The sequence below is a fragment of the Squalius cephalus genome, assembly GCF_949319135.1.
Source record: "Squalius cephalus genome assembly, chromosome: 2".
Classification (NCBI taxonomy): Eukaryota; Metazoa; Chordata; class Actinopteri; order Cypriniformes; family Leuciscidae; genus Squalius; species Squalius cephalus.
Genome location: NC_137123.1, coordinates 17,457,596 through 17,475,627, shown reverse-complemented (window position 1 = coordinate 17,475,627; position 18,032 = coordinate 17,457,596). Strand labels below are relative to the sequence as shown.

Below are 18,032 nucleotides of genomic sequence, written 5' to 3'. Positions count from 1 at the left end.
TGTTCCCCGGCCTGTCGACTTAATGCACATCTAATCTCCTGTACAGCGCAGGCGTACACGGATGTGTGAACATGTTAGAGGCTGTTTGCCCTGGCAAATTCCCATATTTCCCAGTGGAGGTCTTGTTGTGGGACTGAGCTGCTTCAATGCTGATGTTGGTGGTCTCAAAGTCTGCTGTGCTAATCTTGAGGAGTTGCACTGACTCCTATGACTCCTGACTAACTATTTCATGCTAGCCTGGAAATCCAGACCTAAATCTGAAAGATTAATGGTCTGGCATCGACTAATGAAAATCGGCCAGCTCGAGGGGCGGCACCAAGCATGCATTTGAAAATCTCACTGCACGCAATTGGATAACACTACGACTATTCACAACATCAAGCCCCATACGCTTAGCTACCAAAGTCCTTCTTGCAAAGGAACGATTCAAGCTCCGTCTTCTGTTCCTCTTTTAGATAAAAAGCCAAGTCTAACTCGTTCATTGTAGCGGCCAAAGCCGTTTCAAACAACTGTTGTTCATCCATCTTGCAATGTTTACTAATGAATTCGACGTCACAGCGCTGTCGTCATCTGTTTAGCTCTCCTCTGGCCCGCCTATATCAGATAACCCGATGTGATTGGTGCAGCTCAGATCGAGGGGCATAATTAATGAGCATCATTACTCGACGCCAGAGTAAACTCGCTGAGCAAATTCAACTTGTGCTCTCGTGAGAACTCTGGATTACCAGGGTAATTTCCTGCAGAAACTGCTAGTAAATTTCACAAATAATTCCAAAGAAACTGCGAGTAACATATTCAATCAAATGTGATTTCGAAGGACTGTAATAGTATTTTCTTGTGAAACGTACTCCAGTAATCTCCGAAAGTCATTTTTATGACTTTTGGCTTTTAAAGAGCCATGGTCACTCACTGACTTCATGGGAATCATGCCATCTCGTGCAATTAATGTTTTTACTGGATCGTTAGAATATTGTTAATCTAATAATAATCCTGTATTTCAAACAAGATTTATGAAATGAGTTTCACAAGGGATATTTATAACATTATTTCTTTATATTAGTTATTATCACATTTTTGTAACATTAATGTAGATATGATAATGAAAGTAAAACTAGTCATCTAAAATTTGTGGGTTTGACTGTTAGCTCTAATAAACTTTTGTGTATTTTTTTCCATCTTTTGAAAGTTTGATACTATTATACTGATGTTTTTTTTTTATTATTTTTTTTTTTTTGATGCTTATTTGTTTAGTTGTTTTTCCCACCAAATATGATGTCGCTTGGTGGAGGGTGATGCCATTAGGGAACTGGCTTTTGGCAGTTGCAAAAGACAATCAGGATGGAAAGTGATATTGAGGAGATAAACTATTACAACCATATTTAGAAGAAAAAAAATGTTTTGTTTGAAATAAACCTTATTATTTAGAGAAAGAAAAACAATGAAGAAACATCTGGAATTATTAATAATTTATAGATATATAGTTAAACACCAACAAAAATTACAATCACTGAAACCCAGAAAAAAAAGCTAGTATGATTTCAGTCTTCCAATAATAAAACAAATACACTAGCATTCAAAAATCTGGGGTCAGTAAGATTTTATTTTATGTTTTGGACAATTCTTTTATGCTCATCAAGCCTGCATTTATTTGATCAAAAATACTGGGAAAAAAACCCCCAGTAATATTGTGAAATATTACAATTTAAAAAGCTGTTTTTAAATATGTTAAAATATTATTTATTTCTGTGATGCAAAGCTGAATTTTCAGCATAATTACTCCTGTCTTCAGTGTCACATGATCCTTCAGAAATCATTCTAATATGCTGAATTATTATCAATGTTGGAAACAGTTGTGCTGCTTAATATTTTGGAAACCGTGATACTTTTCACCGTTTCCAAAATATTCTTTACCCAAGATTCTTCGATGAATATGAAGTTCAAAAGAACAACATTTATTTGAATTAGAAATCTTTTGTTACATTATAAATGTCTTTATTTATTTTATTTTTTTACTCAATTTAATTAATTAAATATAATATGATAATTTTAATGCATCCTCTCTGAATAAAAGTAAAAAAATCTTAATGACTGCAGACTTTTTAGTGGTAAGCGTTTGCTACATAGACTTTTACTGCATACTAAGAATACCAAGTTAACAATTTAAGTATCAGGATATTGAATTCAATCCCTAAATATATTTGGAAAGGATTTGTGCGTGTGTGTGTGTATGTAGAGGAGAAGAATTCAGATGAATTCAACCTCTTAATCTCCTGGAAAATCCCACTCTATAAATGTGTATCTGTGCTGAAGCGGTTTGACGTCACGCTCCTGCCTCTTTATAAAACATCATTGTCGGCTATGTGTTTTTGAAATACGTGCATCTGTGTGCACATTTATTTCTAGCCAAAATCGAAGCGACCAGCTATTTATTCTGTCCGTTTTTCCATGGCATTCCTGTCGAACATCCGGTTAGTGTAAAAATATGAGTGTGTCTGAGTCTGGCCAGCATGATGGCGCATTACGGAACAAATTGGCCACTTTGGGACACGTCTAAATGACTCCCTCCGCCCCGCATTCACCACACACTCTAAATAAATGCTGCTTTTTGAAGCGGGGCCATTAGTCCTGAGGACTGACCATTACCCACGCTGCAGCAGTGAGTTTTCAGAGCTCCCCCGCGTCGCTACGCTGATTTATTACCGCTCTGAGATTGACCTTGTGGTTGTATGGGTTTGGATTGAGGCTGGTTACTTGCTTTACCTCGACTCTATCTGAACTTTTAGGCATGGAAGGTGAGGTAAGTGTGATGTTGCAGTATTTTTTAATGAGTTAGCATGGCTTGGTAACCCTAACCTTTTTCAAATATGGTCCTCTTGGTGCTGTTAATAGGACAAAATGCAAAAAACTTTTAGTCTTTACATCCTGCTGATTCTTTTAATTAAGCACCTTATAAATTATCAATCTCACCCTGTTGAACTGATGAATGATGCAAACCTGTAAAAGACTCTTAAGGCCCCTTGAGGAGGTGTGTGTGTGAGAGAGAGAGAGAGAGAGAGAGAGAGAGAGAGAGAGAGAGAGAGAGAGAGAGAGAGAGAGAGAGAGAGAGACGTTAATGTCTCTGTGTCTTCTTGTCTAGCTTGATAGTTCATCCAAAAACTCTCTTTCTTGGAACAAAATAGGACATTTGAAGCATCTTTACAACCTTTGAAAACTATACCGTAAAATATAAAAAATCTCATAATTAAATATTATGTCATAGCAATTATGACAGTCAAAATTTTGAAGAAATATCATGATTATGACATACAAAACAAATGAAAAAAGCCTAAATTGGTTTGATTTGAATTATGAGATAAAAAGGCATTACATCGGAATTATGACGTCATAATAATGATATAGTTGACATTTTATATGGTGTAATTATAACTTTTTATGCCTGTAATTGAGATAAACATAAAAGCATAATTTTGAGATAAGTCTAAATTAAGACATTGCCACACGACTTTTTATCTTGGAAATTGGTTTCATTTGAAATATGAAATAAAAAGAATACACAAGACGAAATGATTGCATGTCATCATCAGAATTCACACAATTTTGTCATAATTATGACAAATTTGAAGTTATTGGATACTTTTATCTCATGATTATGACTTAGTATCTTAGTAATTTTCACTTTTTATGTCATTAACCTTTTTTTATTTTTTATATGGCATAAACGAGCTTCCGTTATATTCCATGTCTTCAGAAGCTGTATAGTAGCTTTTCTGAGATACGTATCTTTAAAATTATTTCATTTTTTCATCCTCTATGCCGTTAGTGTTCAATGTTTGAAGTGTTGCACCATGTTTGCCCTCATTGACACACCATTTCAGAAATGCAGAATGGAAAATACATTTTGAAATCTGGAGCAGAGGGGAAGATGTTCAGTGAATAATCTAAAACGTGGCCTGTTCTTCACAAAAAGCTATTGTGTGGCTTCAGAACATTTGAAATATAGTGAACGAGTTATTATAGACAATCATTTTATGGCCTCTTTGGAGCTTCAAAACCGTCAAAAATCGTCTTTCTCAGTGGACAGTTAAGGACCGACGCGAGTTTGAGTAAATGATGACAGAATATTCATTTGTAGGTGAGTTCTCCCTTTAACTAGATACATTTCCTCAGTTGATTTGCAGAACCGGAGGCTCTTAGACTCGATGTGATCTGTGGCTCAGATAGCGGCGTCTGCTCAGCCAATAAGCAGATGTGAAACCGATAGACTGTGGCCTCATCGATCCAGCGCTGACTTGTATAATAGCCGGGCTGATTTTTACCCCTTAAAAAGAGAGCGGTTCGAGTTTACAATCGGCCCTTGCTATCTGTCCCGCCCGCCGCCTCCGGGGACCACTGTCCAGAGACGCCCCAGAACGACATGTGTAAACTGGGAGTTTCCCGTTCTGAGATCAGTGAACTATGATAAGTGCACGAGGGATCGGTCGTGGGAAGACGACTGGCTTCTTGCGGGTCGAATAAACAGATGTCTTTTTGATGTGGTGCGGGTTTCATCTCAACATGAGGCCTGAAGTGCCCCGTTAAATGAACTCTCGCTCTACACTATTAAATGGATAGATTCCAAATATAATCTGTGATGAAAATCCAGTTTTTAATGTTGTTTATATGTCTTTGTGGTGTTTTTAATATGCTTTAAGACAAACCATGTGTAAATTCATAAGTCGACAGCATTGCTGAGTATTTTCTCCTTAAATCTGCAGTGAACCAAAGACAGTCTCAAAAACACGGTTTGAAATCGCTGGTGTTTCTGACATCACAAACTACCTTGAAACCAATCAGATCAACGTGTGATCGTCAACGAGTGGATCTCTGAGCTGGAGTGAGTGAGTGGAGGCGGGGCTCATTTGCATATTCATAGAATCGCGGCATGAAGAATTTTTTTCAAGGAAAAAAATATGTTACTTTAGTGATCAAAGATGATTTTAAGGGATAAAGTTATTGACTACAGGGGGACTTTAAAGTGTTCTGTCATGGCGCTTCATGCTGTTTATGAACTCCAACAAACAAATTGGCCGTTGGATTTAGAATTTTATGAAGAATAACTGTCATGTTCACATCGCCCCAACAGACACTGACAAACACTTGAACTTGTTCAGTCGGGTGAAAACAAACTCTGACCAACACCAACAGATGGCGACAGGTGTAACACACCGATCCAACAAAACCCAACAAGCGTGTTTGTCTGTGCGGTGTGAATTGCCAATAAGAGTCTACTGCTGTGGTTGTGCTTTTAGATGTAGGAATGGGTCAGGATGGCCGACTGGTCATCCAACAAATGACTAATCCATTAGTAAGATCGGCTAGTTCTGACATTTGTAGGGGTGATGCTTTAATTGACATGTTGTGCTTCAACTATTAGACCGTTTTGCATCCCTTTTATAAAGGTTGCAAGACAGATTAGTTGACTAGTTGTTCAGGCAATTAACTAACAAGTCTATTGGAAAATGTTGTAGTCTAGCACTGCAGTTTTTAGACTTTTTGATGCCATAGACCCACAGAAATGATGATTCCCTTTTGAAGGGCCCAAATCCAAAAATATTAAGGGTACTGTATATAGTATCATGGTTTCCACAGAAATATGAAGCAGCACAACTGTTTTCAACATTGATAATAATGTGTTACAATAATAAGTGAACACAGTAATGTTTCTTGAGCATCAAATCATCATATTAGAGTGATTTCTGAAGGATCATGTGACACTGAAGACTGGAGTAATGATGCTGAAAATTCAGCTTTGATCACAGGAGTAAATTACATTTTACAATATATTCAAGTAGAGAACTGTTATTTTAAATTCTAATAATATAACACGATATTACTGATTTTATTATTTTTAATCATATAAATGCTGACTTTGTGAGCAAGAGACTTTTATCGTTGCTCTTTTTATAGTCACTTTTATAAACGTTTATACATTTTTTGGCACCCCAGTGGCGATGTCTCTTGTAAAGTTTAGTCATCCAAGGCTTGTTTCTGATCCGAACTGACCTTTGAACAGTATATCTTATATATTTGAACATGTTAGGGGATATTTATACTGTCAAATTTTTCAAATATATATGTGATCTGGAATATTAAATAAAATATCTGGACAATTTTTTAAATTATTTAATTTTTAATTTAATTTAATTTTACTTCATTTAATTTTACTTTACTTTACAAGGCCATATTTCTACACAGTAAATTATTTACACCCTAGTTTGAAACCCTGGTTTAGCACATCACTACTCTGATTGGCCTCGTTCTCCTCCGAACTCTAGCCTTAAACATGACGTGTCATTTTTATTCCACTTTATCTGCCACTGAAAAAGTGAAGGAGTGACCATGCGTGCTGCAGATTCGCTGTTGGTTCAGTTCTCATCCTCACCTCCTGCTCTCTTTCCTCATTGCAGAGAAGAAGAGATCCCGTGTTCCTCACTGGAGGGAGTTTCCCACCTGATTGTCCCGTCTGCAGTGAGACACTCATCAAACTCAGCGTCTACGGTGTGAATGACGGCCACCAGCAGACGGTGAGTGAAGAGGTTTCTCTCAACACTCGTGTTACGGCTCTTCTCGTCTCGGGTCCTTTCAGCTGTTGCTCTGCAGATTTCAGTCTCTGGTCCGTGTTGTTTGCTAAACCCTGAATGTTTTTTTTCTTGTAATCACATGCTTGGTAATTTCTGTCACAAAATCATTGAGAGCTGCAGCTTTAGTCTATAAATCAGACGTTGTCTTGCAAGCCACATGTTTGATTATTTTGCATAAAGTCTGGCACATTGACGTTTTATTCTGCCACAAATTGACAGTAATTTAATTTCTGTCACAGCGGTCCATTCTGCAGACAACACCAAAGAAATTAGATATCATTTCACAGACAAAATCTGATAACAAAGCAGGATATGCAGATGTACTAGCGAAATTTGCCAACTTTAATGCTCGGTACACATTGTACGAGTTTGGGCTGTCCCAGACGAAAGATGACCAATCGTGGTGATTTCTGTGGTCTTGGCTCCTAAACGGTGGTCCTGCGTCGTACAGTGAGAGATATTCAAAGATGGCCATTGTTTGTAAGCAGCCAAGTCTATTACTTAAAGATCAGCATACATTTGGAAATTGACTTTTTGACAAGCGTTTGGCAGATCATTTTAGATATCGATGATCTACTATATCGAACGCCTTCTTTAAATCCAAAAAGACTGCTCCAACACAGGTGGTTTTCTCAAGCAAGGATTTCACTGTTTGTTATGAAGACACAGTTTGCCGTCTCTGTGGAGTGGTACTGGCGAAACCCAAATTGCATGGGGTGCAGGAGAGAATGGCCGTGGCTGAGGTGTTTATTCAGCAGCTTGGCGATCCACTTTTCTGCAACCTTAGACACGACAGGGAGGATGCTGATGGGGCGATAATTTGAAATGTTTGTTTTGTCGCCTGATTTAAAAATTGGTGAGACTATACCCACCTTCCATCCTGATGGCAATTAAAGGTTGTTTAATCTATTAGAGTTAGAATAACTGTTGCCAAAGATATATCATGCTAGAAACATAATAATCACTACAGTAGTGATACAATCAAGCACTCTTAAGCATTTGCCTATTTATATCCAAACAGCGAATTAATTATTATTATTATTTTTTTGGCCGGGAAGTGAAATGTATTGGCATTAATCACAGAGAGTTTATCACTGCAGGCCTTCAGCTTCACTGAACAAAGCACCTGTCCAGTGCTGTGTGTGTACAGTATGTCATGTTTATTAGCCCCCTGAGAGAGTCAGGACCTCATTACATTTATTTTCCCACAGCAGACACAAAGCTGGTCTGGCCTAGTGGTTAAAGATCAAGGCTGTTAAGTGAAGAAGAAGTGAAGTGACGTGAAGGCCAAGTATGGTAACCCATACTCAGAATTTGTCCTCTGCATTTAACCCATCCACATTAGGAGCAGTGAGTAGTGAACACTTGTGAGAGTCGAAACCTCGACTCTCTAACCATTAGGCCACAACTGCGTGATTGTGGGTTTAAATCCTGAAGAGGAATGTTGAGCTGTCAAGACTCTTCAACCCTAGATTCCTCCAGCGATATTGTGCCTGTTTGAGTCATTTCGTTTCAGTGAATCAGTTCCAATCCACTTCTTTCTGCCTAGCTTCAGGAAGCAGAACATTAGCAGAAGATGCTAATGAGAGCGAGAAAGAGAGTTTTTGAAATTCTGAGCAGATCCTTCAGGTTTCATTTGAGCATCATTTCCTCGTCCGCCTGTAGCTTCACACTTTAGTATTCCTGTACGAGCCCTGCCTCATGAATAAGAGAGCAGGAAGAGCGATGGAAACACTTCCCGATTGCTCTCACTGGATTTGATCTTGCCAGAGGGCATGAAGTCAGAACGGACAGGTGGACTGCATTGCATCTCACATATATAGATAAAAAATAATAGCAGGGTTATTTCTGTAATGCTCTACCTACCGGCACTTCAACTTTAATTACTGTATAACTTGATTATTTAGATGATGGCAAAAAAATAACATGATAGTTTGTCATGTTAGTCATGTCATGGTCAATAGTGATGCACCGATCATGATTTTTCATGGCCGATTCCAATTGCCAATGTTTTTTTATTTATTTTATTTTTTTTACAAACAAATGGTCCAATTCCGATAGCGCAATTTGCACTATTACATGCAAAACTGGCCTTAAAGGGATAGTTCACTTTGAAATTAAAGGGCATCTAATTTACCTCAAGGGCATCCAAGATGTAGGTGTCTTTTTTTCCGCAGTAGTTTCAATATTTTTAGGTCAAACCGTTCTTGTCTGTCAGTCATTTAATGCAGGTCTGTGGTCACTGTCTCAAAGAGCATGCACAGAGAAGTCCAAATTAAAACAATTCCCCATCGTCCAAATTTAACAATTCCCCATTGTAAGTACACATTGATGGCCTAAGACACGAAACGAGCGATTTGTGTGAGAAAACGAACAGTATTTATATCGTTTTTACCTCTTATACACAGCCACGTCCAAGTGATCTGAGGGCGCGCGCGCATCCTGGTGTGTGACGTGTGCGCAGACTGGTGCATAGATATATATACACTAGATGTCGCCTTAAAGACATTCGTTCCAATGAACTGCCGTAGACAAGTTTATAGTTAGTTAATAGTTTTATTCAGCAAGAATGCATTAAATGTGTCAAAGGTGACAGTAAAGACATTTTAATGTTACAAAAGCTTTCTATTTCAGATTAATGCTGTTTTTTTTAACTTTCTATTCATCAAAGAATCCTGAAATAAAATGTACACAACTGTTTTCAACATGGACTTGCCATTACAGTATTACCGTGAATATCATAATGATTTGTTTGCAATATAATGCATACACAAACAGATGTTCCTGCCGCATTTTACTCGCATACACCTAGTTTGCAGAACAAATAAACCGACAAACTAAACGCTCTCGTGGTGTCTGCCGTTGCTAAGCAATCATGAGCCGCGTTCTCCATGATGATGAAGAAGTTTCAGCAAAGGATAAATGGATTTCGAGCCCTTGCATTAGCTCTGCTGCTAGATATATTTATGGAGATGAGCAATAAAAAACCTGCCTTGTACAGATGATCAGCTGTTCGTTCATCATGGCTGAGCTTTCAATGTTGTTACGGAAAGGCCAAAGCTGATCGGTTGGTTCAATGTTACATGACCTGCTTGCGGCATTCTGAAAATGTGAGATTTTTTCATCTCGCTTGCGGCATAGTGTCCGAAAAAACGAGTGCGTAGGGCTGGGCGATATGGCCAAAAAAAAAATATCACGATAATTTTTTTTATGTCAGTCGATATCGATAATTATCACGATAAAAGTCAAATCTTTATTTCTTTCAAGTTTAAAGGCAGATTTTTGCTCTTAAGTGAAAGTTGTAGAAACCAGAGCGTTAATTGTGGTTTTAAACTACTCTTTATTGTCAGAACATATCATGACAAACACTCTTGCCAAACTGGTGAACATTTCACAAATCTGAGGTAGAACATTCAAACATTTGTAATTTTTCCTTAACAAAATAAATATCTTTATTGGACTATTCATTTCTTAGTTTCTGCATGTGCTAATTTTTATTTGGTAAAATGTAATATTCTGACTGTTTGAGTTTTATTAAACTTAACCATTGGTCATCCAGTATCTGTCACAGTGTCTGGTTTATGTTCCTTGGGTCACCACTAGATGTCCTCCTTCCTCACGGTGTCCAGCACACTCTTGCACTACATTCCCCATGATCCTTGTCTGTTCATTGCACTCAGCTGTCCCTCATCACTGATTATTGCACTCAGCCTGTTTCCCATTATCATTGTCGTTTCCCTGTGTATAAATACCCTGCCTGTTTTGTGTTTGTTACGGATTCCTTGTTTTTCATCACGCCACTTGTGAGGTCTGTTCCACTTGTTGTTCCTGTTTATTGTTTTATGTTTTTGGACCGCTTTTTGTATTTTTGACCCTTGCCTGGACTAGTTTCTGATTACGGATTTCCCTATTAAAATTCCATTTTGCATTATTGGATCTTCCTGTGTTTCCCTGAGTGTGGATCGTGACAGTATCATGCATTTAGATCATGATAACCTCACTATCATGGCAAAATGTAACTTTATGGTTTCTATGTTATTTGTATGAAAAACAGTAGCCTAAATACATTATTAAATACTGTAATTATATTCCATCAGTCCTTTAATACATCGTCTACATTAATAATATAATACAATTCAATATGTATATCCTACATTTCATGGTGCAGTTAATATTACTAAGCTAACGTTACAGTAAATCCATGGTAAATGATGGGAATTTGTAGACGGAAAAGCCTTCTGCCCTCCGTGTTTCTCCTGTTTGTCAGCGCTGTTACATCTGCCTTTAAACTGGTTTAAATCACGGAGACATTGTGTTCTTCGCTGAACTCAAGCGCTTCTCACTGGATCTCGTGACGAGAGCAATCAGAGTAAACGCATCGGCTCTAGTGAGCTCGCGCTGCGCTGCCGTTTGGACTTTGAGCCGAGCGGATAAATGGTCCGTGTGGCGCGCGGTTCAAATGAGTTTCGTTCCGCTTTTGGCGCATTAACATTATCGAACATTTATCGAACTCTTGATATTGTTTTATCGCGAAAAATTATATTGCGATAATTATCGTTATCGCTTTATCGCCCAGCCCTACGAGTGCGGCATTTGCGGAAAAAACAAGTGTCGCAACGCCGTTGCTATTTGTGCATGCTTGTAGCACGTCTACATATGTGAAGCCCATTAGTTAGTGGTTAGATCAGCATAGCAGTCAATAGACAGGACAAGGGAGGTCCACGTACGGGACAAATCATTTAGGCCCAATATACGGGACGTCCCGGCTAATACGGGACAGTTGGCAACCCTAGTACAGAGTAAGATAACAACCCACAGAACACAATATTCTCAAGAGGTTGAAATTCCAGAAATAGGCTTTGTTTATGCACTAAATAAAACGCAAACTTCTGAACCCGCAGCGGGGGCTTTGGAGTCGTATGGGCTCCATTACTGTCAGGTCCAGCTCTGCGGTCTGAGCTTACTCAAGAGATTGCTGTCTATATATAGTGGCTTATCTGAAGATCAAAAGATTCCAGTCAGACATGTTTGCTTTTGCTTCATAACTGTGATGGATCAGATGGATAGTGATGCAGATCTCCATGTTTTTAAATGCACAGCTTTTACTTACAAATCACTTACTCTGCATGAAGAAACTTGGAAAATTATGATTTATTTCAGTGGCTTGTTTGTTTTAATATTACATCTTGTTGATCTCTGTGCTCCTGGAGTACTAGCTGGGACAAAACAAGTTTAGCTTCAGGACTCAGCAACATAGTGTCGGCCCAGATCAGGTCCACATCTGGTCCACTGACTTGGATTCCACGCTGTCCAGGTGTGGATACTATGTTGCTGTCTGGGATTGGGCTTCAAGATGCTAAATTGTTACAAATTGGCTTCAGAATTGTTTAATGTGGAAAATTAAATGAATATATTTTTGAAAAATCAAACATTGAAAGATTGTAATATTACTATGAACTGCATAAGCTCATGCAACACTATTAAAACAACATAAACATTAACAATTTTATAAATGCATAAGGCGTCTTTAGTTTGAGTAATTTTTTATCTTTAAATGTCAAATCAGTTTTGATGGATTTGTGCTCTTTGCTAACCAATAATTTACAAATCTTGTTGCAAGTGAACCTTTTTGTAGTTTGTCTTGCACATTTTCTTTTACTTTGTAGTTTTGTTCATGGTTTTTGAGGATGTCCATCAGGGATGGAAATTAACTTTTTTGTCCACCGGCCACTGTGGCTGGTGGATTTCAAAATCTACCAGCCACTCAATGTTTTTACCAGCCACTTTCTTGTTTTTAACCGACAATGTGTAACTGCATGTGAAAATGCTACAAGAGATCTACAATACTTAAGCAGTTTATTTAATCAAGTCTCAATGAAATACTGACATTTTCTCTTTCTCTTTCTCTTATTCACTCTTTCTCTCTTATATATATTTCTCTTTTTTACCTGGATGTGGCATTTGGATGATTCGTGGTCTTTTATGGCTTCCAGTTTTAGGTTTTTAGTCCCAACAATGAAACTATTAGGCCCTGTTTACAGGTGAAAACGTAAAAATATTTTATCAGATGTGCCTTTCGTTTAGACGGCGACGGCGTTTTGGGGGCTTAAAAACGCAAAGAAGTGAAACCACCCTCCAGAGTGGGAATCTTAAAAACGCTCCACCGTCGCGTTCCCGTCTAAAATGGTGCGTTCACACCGGACGTGAATAGCGCGTCAGGCGCGAGTGATTTCAATGTTAAGTCAATGCAAAGATGTTTTCTCTGCAGACCTCTTAACGCCTGCGATGTAACGCCACATTTTTTTGAAGGTGTGCCTCCTCTAAAAGTGTCCGCCGTCCGTGTGAAACAGTATGCTATTTTTATTTACCCGCCACGGTGGCCGGTAGGTGAAGCGAGTTTACCCGCCACAACACAAAATCACCCGCATTTGGCTGGTGGCGGGTGCTAATTTCCATCCCTGATGTCCATGTTGGCATCTCTCTGATTTGTTTTGTTTCTACCAAATATAAAAGATCATTAGCCTATTGATTTTGCTATCATAAAATGGTGTTATGATAATAATCCACACTTATAAGTTCAGAACTGAACTTATAAGTGTGGATTATTATCATAACACCATTTTATGCATATTATTATTTGCATCTAGCATTGTTTTTTCCCCCGGTTGTCCATAACCCTGTCAGAACTGTGTATTGACACTTCATTTTTGAACTCGCTAAATGATTGGAGATCACCTTGTGAATGATCACGATTCAGTTTGAGATATTGTGGAAAACTTAATGTGGCAAATAAAATGAACTTGATGAAACTGCATATTGCATGTTGTGTTAGAGAGAGAAACAGAGAGAGAATAAGTGTAAGAAATGAGCAGAAGCATTCGGCCAATGCAGATAAGACTTCTCATATCTCATAGCACTTGTGTACCTGATTTAAGAAGCACTTTGAGAGGCAAACTAATAGCTGTGCTACAAGTTGCCTGTCAGGAGAAAGTAATTATCTACTGTCCGCTGGACTGCTGAACATGTCATAGCTGTCGCAGCAACAGCGCACCAGCTAATCAAGCGCTCCTTCATTTCCATTCACGCTCAGAAGGAACACGCCACCAGATAATGAACGAATATTTTTATCACTTAGTCTCCATAAACCCGCCCCTTAATTTGATTGTCTTGATGCATGGAGGTGCTCATGGGAGCGAAGAAGCGCTTGCATAATCACTGATTTTCCGAAACGCGTTGAAAAGTATAAAAACTAGTTATTAAAGTTATCAGATGTGCATACATCAATTTATCCAGAGTGAGAAATGGTTTGGGGCAGGGGTCCAAAAGTAGGTTTTGGCTATGTGCAAATAGTGAGGAAACTGTGAAAATATACCAGCCAAGAAACTGGAATTTTGCAGTATGTGTGTATGCATTTATTTATGGATTTATGTACACATTTATGCATTTATTTATTTTAGTGTTCATGCATTTATTTATATGAAAGTACCCCTATTATGCTAAATGCTCCAAATTTTGTTTTGGAGTCTCCTACAATAGATTTACATGCATCCAAACATTTAAATTTTCTCATAATACACATTGCAGCATCACCTCTTTACTCACTGTGTCTGAAACAGTTTGATTGAGGATTCTGTCTCTATAAACCCCTCCTTTCCAAGAGAATACTCTGCTCTGATTGGTCAGATGGCCCAGTCTGTTGTGATTGGTCAGATGGCCCAGTCTATTATAATTGGTCTTCTCTGATAGGTCAGACACTGAACCAGACTATTTAAATTTTGAGCAAGCAGTCTCATTGGCTGCAGGATCAGCAGAGGCCAATCAGCTTTTGCCATGCGGTAATCATGTGATCACTTGCAGATTGCATGTAAAGGACCCATCAGCCTGTGCCATCTAGAGTTTCATGACTGAACTAGATATTTATTACATTCATTTATATCATACTCAAAACCTTGATATTTAAATAGAACAATCTAAAGTACAAGCTAATTTTTAAAGTGCATGCGTGCACTGCAAAATAATGACTTCTTAATGAGTTTTTAATTAGCCATTTTTACCTTGGCCAAGATGAATTTGCTTTAAGCAAAAGAGAATAAGATAATAAGTTTTCATATTACATCTTGAATGTAACTCTTTTTTCCACTTGTTTTTAAGTTGCTTATACTGAAAACAAGTCATAAAATCTTCCAGACAATTAATATACATGTGTTTTAAGTCTTTTTTTCTATCCAGTTATTTTTTTTAGATATTTTAATTGGGAAAATATTTGTTATTTTTATTTATTTATCTGTTGTTGTTTTTTTAAAACTTCTTGATAGAATTTTTAGGCTATAATAATTTCTAGATCTAACAAGAGCAAAGAAACATGAAAGGTGAACAAGCTGACAAAGCTGTGGATGAATTAAATGTAATTAAATGAATTATTTTAACTGGAAAATAAGACAGAAATACAACAATATGATTTATTCATTTAAAATAAGTTTTTAGAAGGCGGAAATATTTATTTATTTATTTTTTGCTTTTTGATGGAAGTTTTTTAAGAAGTCTGAAGAATTTCTTGACCTTCTCGAAATGGAAAAATAAACCAAAGTATTAGCAGAACAAGCTGACAAATCTGTGGATAAATATTCTCAATTTCATTATCTTTTGCATTTCAGCAGATTTCCAGTGTCCGAGTTGTTAATCTACTTCGACGAACTTCACATGTAATTCTCCCCGTGATTGTTGTCGAGCGATGACATAAATCTCTTTTTCAAAGCCGTCAGTGGAGAAAGACGCCCTCATACGGTGTGGTTACGTCACTTTGAGCGTCAGCAATCAAACGGCATCATGAACGAAACATCTGATCTTCCCCAGAGACGTGACTTGTCAGAATCCATACATTTCTTTGACATCACGATCACATCTCATTTCATCATCCTGTTTGAAAATGATACCGTCACGACATGCAGATGAAGAGGAACGTCAGTTCTCGTCCTTTCCCTGCAGGGCGAGGCGTCTTTAATCCGGAGAGAAGCGCAGATCAAAGCTGTACAAAGAGATGAAGATGAAACAAAGGCGGATCTGGAGCGAGACATCCGCACGTTTACACTAGCCGCTCCTGGATCTGTTTCAAACAACACACAGATAGTGGCCTCAGCCAGCGAGAGCCGACACAAGCACGCCGCTCTCCCGCTGTGATATCCCAGCATCCCGTCTGCTTTTAGCCTGTAATCTAATGGTGTGCACCTGAAGACCTTCCCAGCATTCTCTGCGGGGAACCATCTCTCCGTTTATGTGTGCAAGCAGCAAACCGACTATCAGCACCTGCTCATCATGTGCAACCAACACACAAATGTGTGCTTTTCTGGCTCTGTTTCCGCCCAGTGCTACAAAAGACAGCGGGAAATCTTTTATTTGCACTGCTTGTGTGTTTCGCCTCTCTTTTTTTTGCAAGTGTGTGCTTGTGTACTTGAGTTGGCCAACAGACTCGTGGGTGGTCCCGCTTTTGAGGAAAAAATGTATGAGCCAAAACATTATGACCAGTTAGAGTTTAAGCGAATATCATCTTCTAACAAGGCCACATGTCAACATCTAGTCTGGTCCAGGCCAGCAGAAGCTCAGCAGAACCTAGAGATTGGCATGGAGGACTTTCCATAAGATCATCTCTCAATGCAAATCAAACCAGCTATTAGTCTAACTGAAATAAAACCATGCCAATCTCTAGGTATGGTGAAGGCTATGTGATGATGTGGGGCTATTTTAATTCCAAAGGCCAAGGGAACTTTATCAGGATGCATAGTATCCTGGATCCATGAAGTAACTGGCCTTTAAAAATAAAAATCTGCCTGCCTCTATGGGAATTTAACATAGGGGTGTCCAGACTTATGCACCCTGTATTTTAAGGAAGAACATTTATTTATGTACGATACATTATTCATTCACAAAGAAAATTGGTGTCCTTAAAGGTTGGATTTTTCCTAATTTCTTTTAATTAAGGCATTAAGTTCAATTTCCAAAAGATGATTTTTTATTCCTCTTTTTAGTCAACTTTAGCATGGGTGTCTAAACTTATGCATAGCACTGTATATATATTATTTCTATTTAATTTTTATTTCCTATTATTTTTAATTTATAGCTAACAGACATTAACTAATATCTAAAAAAATCTGTTTACATTTCATGACGGTCTTAAAGGAACTAGCTATTGATGGTGGGTTTTAGTTTTGTTTTATCATTTTGTTTTATTTTACTGTTGTTATTATTATTAGGAGCATCTGTTTGAACGGGAGCACATCTGCATGTGATACTTGCAGAGATCAGTAACATCTGACCGGCCTGTCAGAGATGCCCAAGCCGATCAGAGGAGGGTCAATGGAAGCAATTACAGCAGCGACGACTGCCGGGATCGGCTTTGGTTGCGCTTCGGTTTTCGGCACTGACCCCGCACAGGTGCTTCACGCTGATAACGCCGCCCTGTCAATCTAAATGAAAAGCCACCTCTCCCTCTTCACCACCCCTGCGCTCAGGCCTTCTCCAGTTATTCCTAATTTAAGGCTGGAAAGAGGAGCGAAGGGCTTTAATATAAAAGACCAGGACTTAGAGTTGACAAGTGGTGTTTGTATTTCCTGCACGCTTCGGTCAGTGTGTGTGTGCGCGTGAGACAGATAGACAGACAGAGAGATCATTAAGATGTCCCGGGCCACACACCAAGTTGATTAGTGTTTTGTTCGGCGACAATCATGGCGTCGTTTCAAAACAGTCCTTGAAACATCCGAACTCATCTGAAAGGGAATGCTTTATGAGCACGCATTTCTCATTCCCGTCTGCCAGGGTAATTCCGTGGCCGTCGCATTACGCTCATTTGTTTATGCTAATTTTATGTTAATGCTCTGTCATTCAAAGGATTCTGGCAGAGGAAAATGGCACGGCGGCCGCTGGTCGCGAGCGCAGCATGTACTCGTGTTCGTACGCGTGGAATTGTTTCATATTCCATCATATTTCTCGATGAAGAAGAGCCTGGGCTTCCGGTAAATTTCGTCTTAATTGTTCATGCCTTTAACTTGACAGGGTTTCCTGAAGATTTTCTACCTTTAAAAACATTTTGCTGTCATTATTTACTGATTTGCATGAATTATTTCATTTTAATATTTAATAACCAATGTAAAAATTTTAAATGAAAAATTTAAATATACATATTTTGATGTTAACATTAAGGGCACTAAAAATACATTTAGTTATGTACTTTTTGTTTTGTTTTTTACTTTCTTTCACAGGCTCTCTAAAGAGTGCAAAAGTCTGGTTGAGGAAGTAAAAACTCCATTGAATTTCTCCATAGGGAAATTGATTTTTAATGGTAACTTATAAACCTTTAAATACAGACCTTCCGTGAGCTGCAAAGATGTTAATCGATGGTATTTGCTTCTGCTGAAGACG

At 38.2% G+C, this 18,032-nt stretch overlaps 1 protein-coding gene across 5 annotated transcripts in view; it reads left to right on the top strand.

Annotated features, from left to right (window-relative positions):
* The window catches only part of inpp4b (inositol polyphosphate-4-phosphatase type II B), a 173,914-nt gene that overhangs the window by 11,871 nt on the left and 144,011 nt on the right, over positions 1 to 18,032 (top strand). For 3 of the 5 annotated variants that reach the window (XM_079895337.1, XM_079895333.1, XM_079895335.1), the window contains exon 2: positions 6,447 to 6,563. In XM_079895337.1, coding sequence (XP_079751463.1) covers positions 6,447 to 6,563 — 117 coding nt within the window. Of the gene's footprint in view, positions 1 to 2,621; positions 2,798 to 6,446; positions 6,564 to 18,032 lie in introns of those variants that run through there. The other 2 variants (XM_079895338.1, XM_079895336.1) reach the window with 1 other exon arrangement.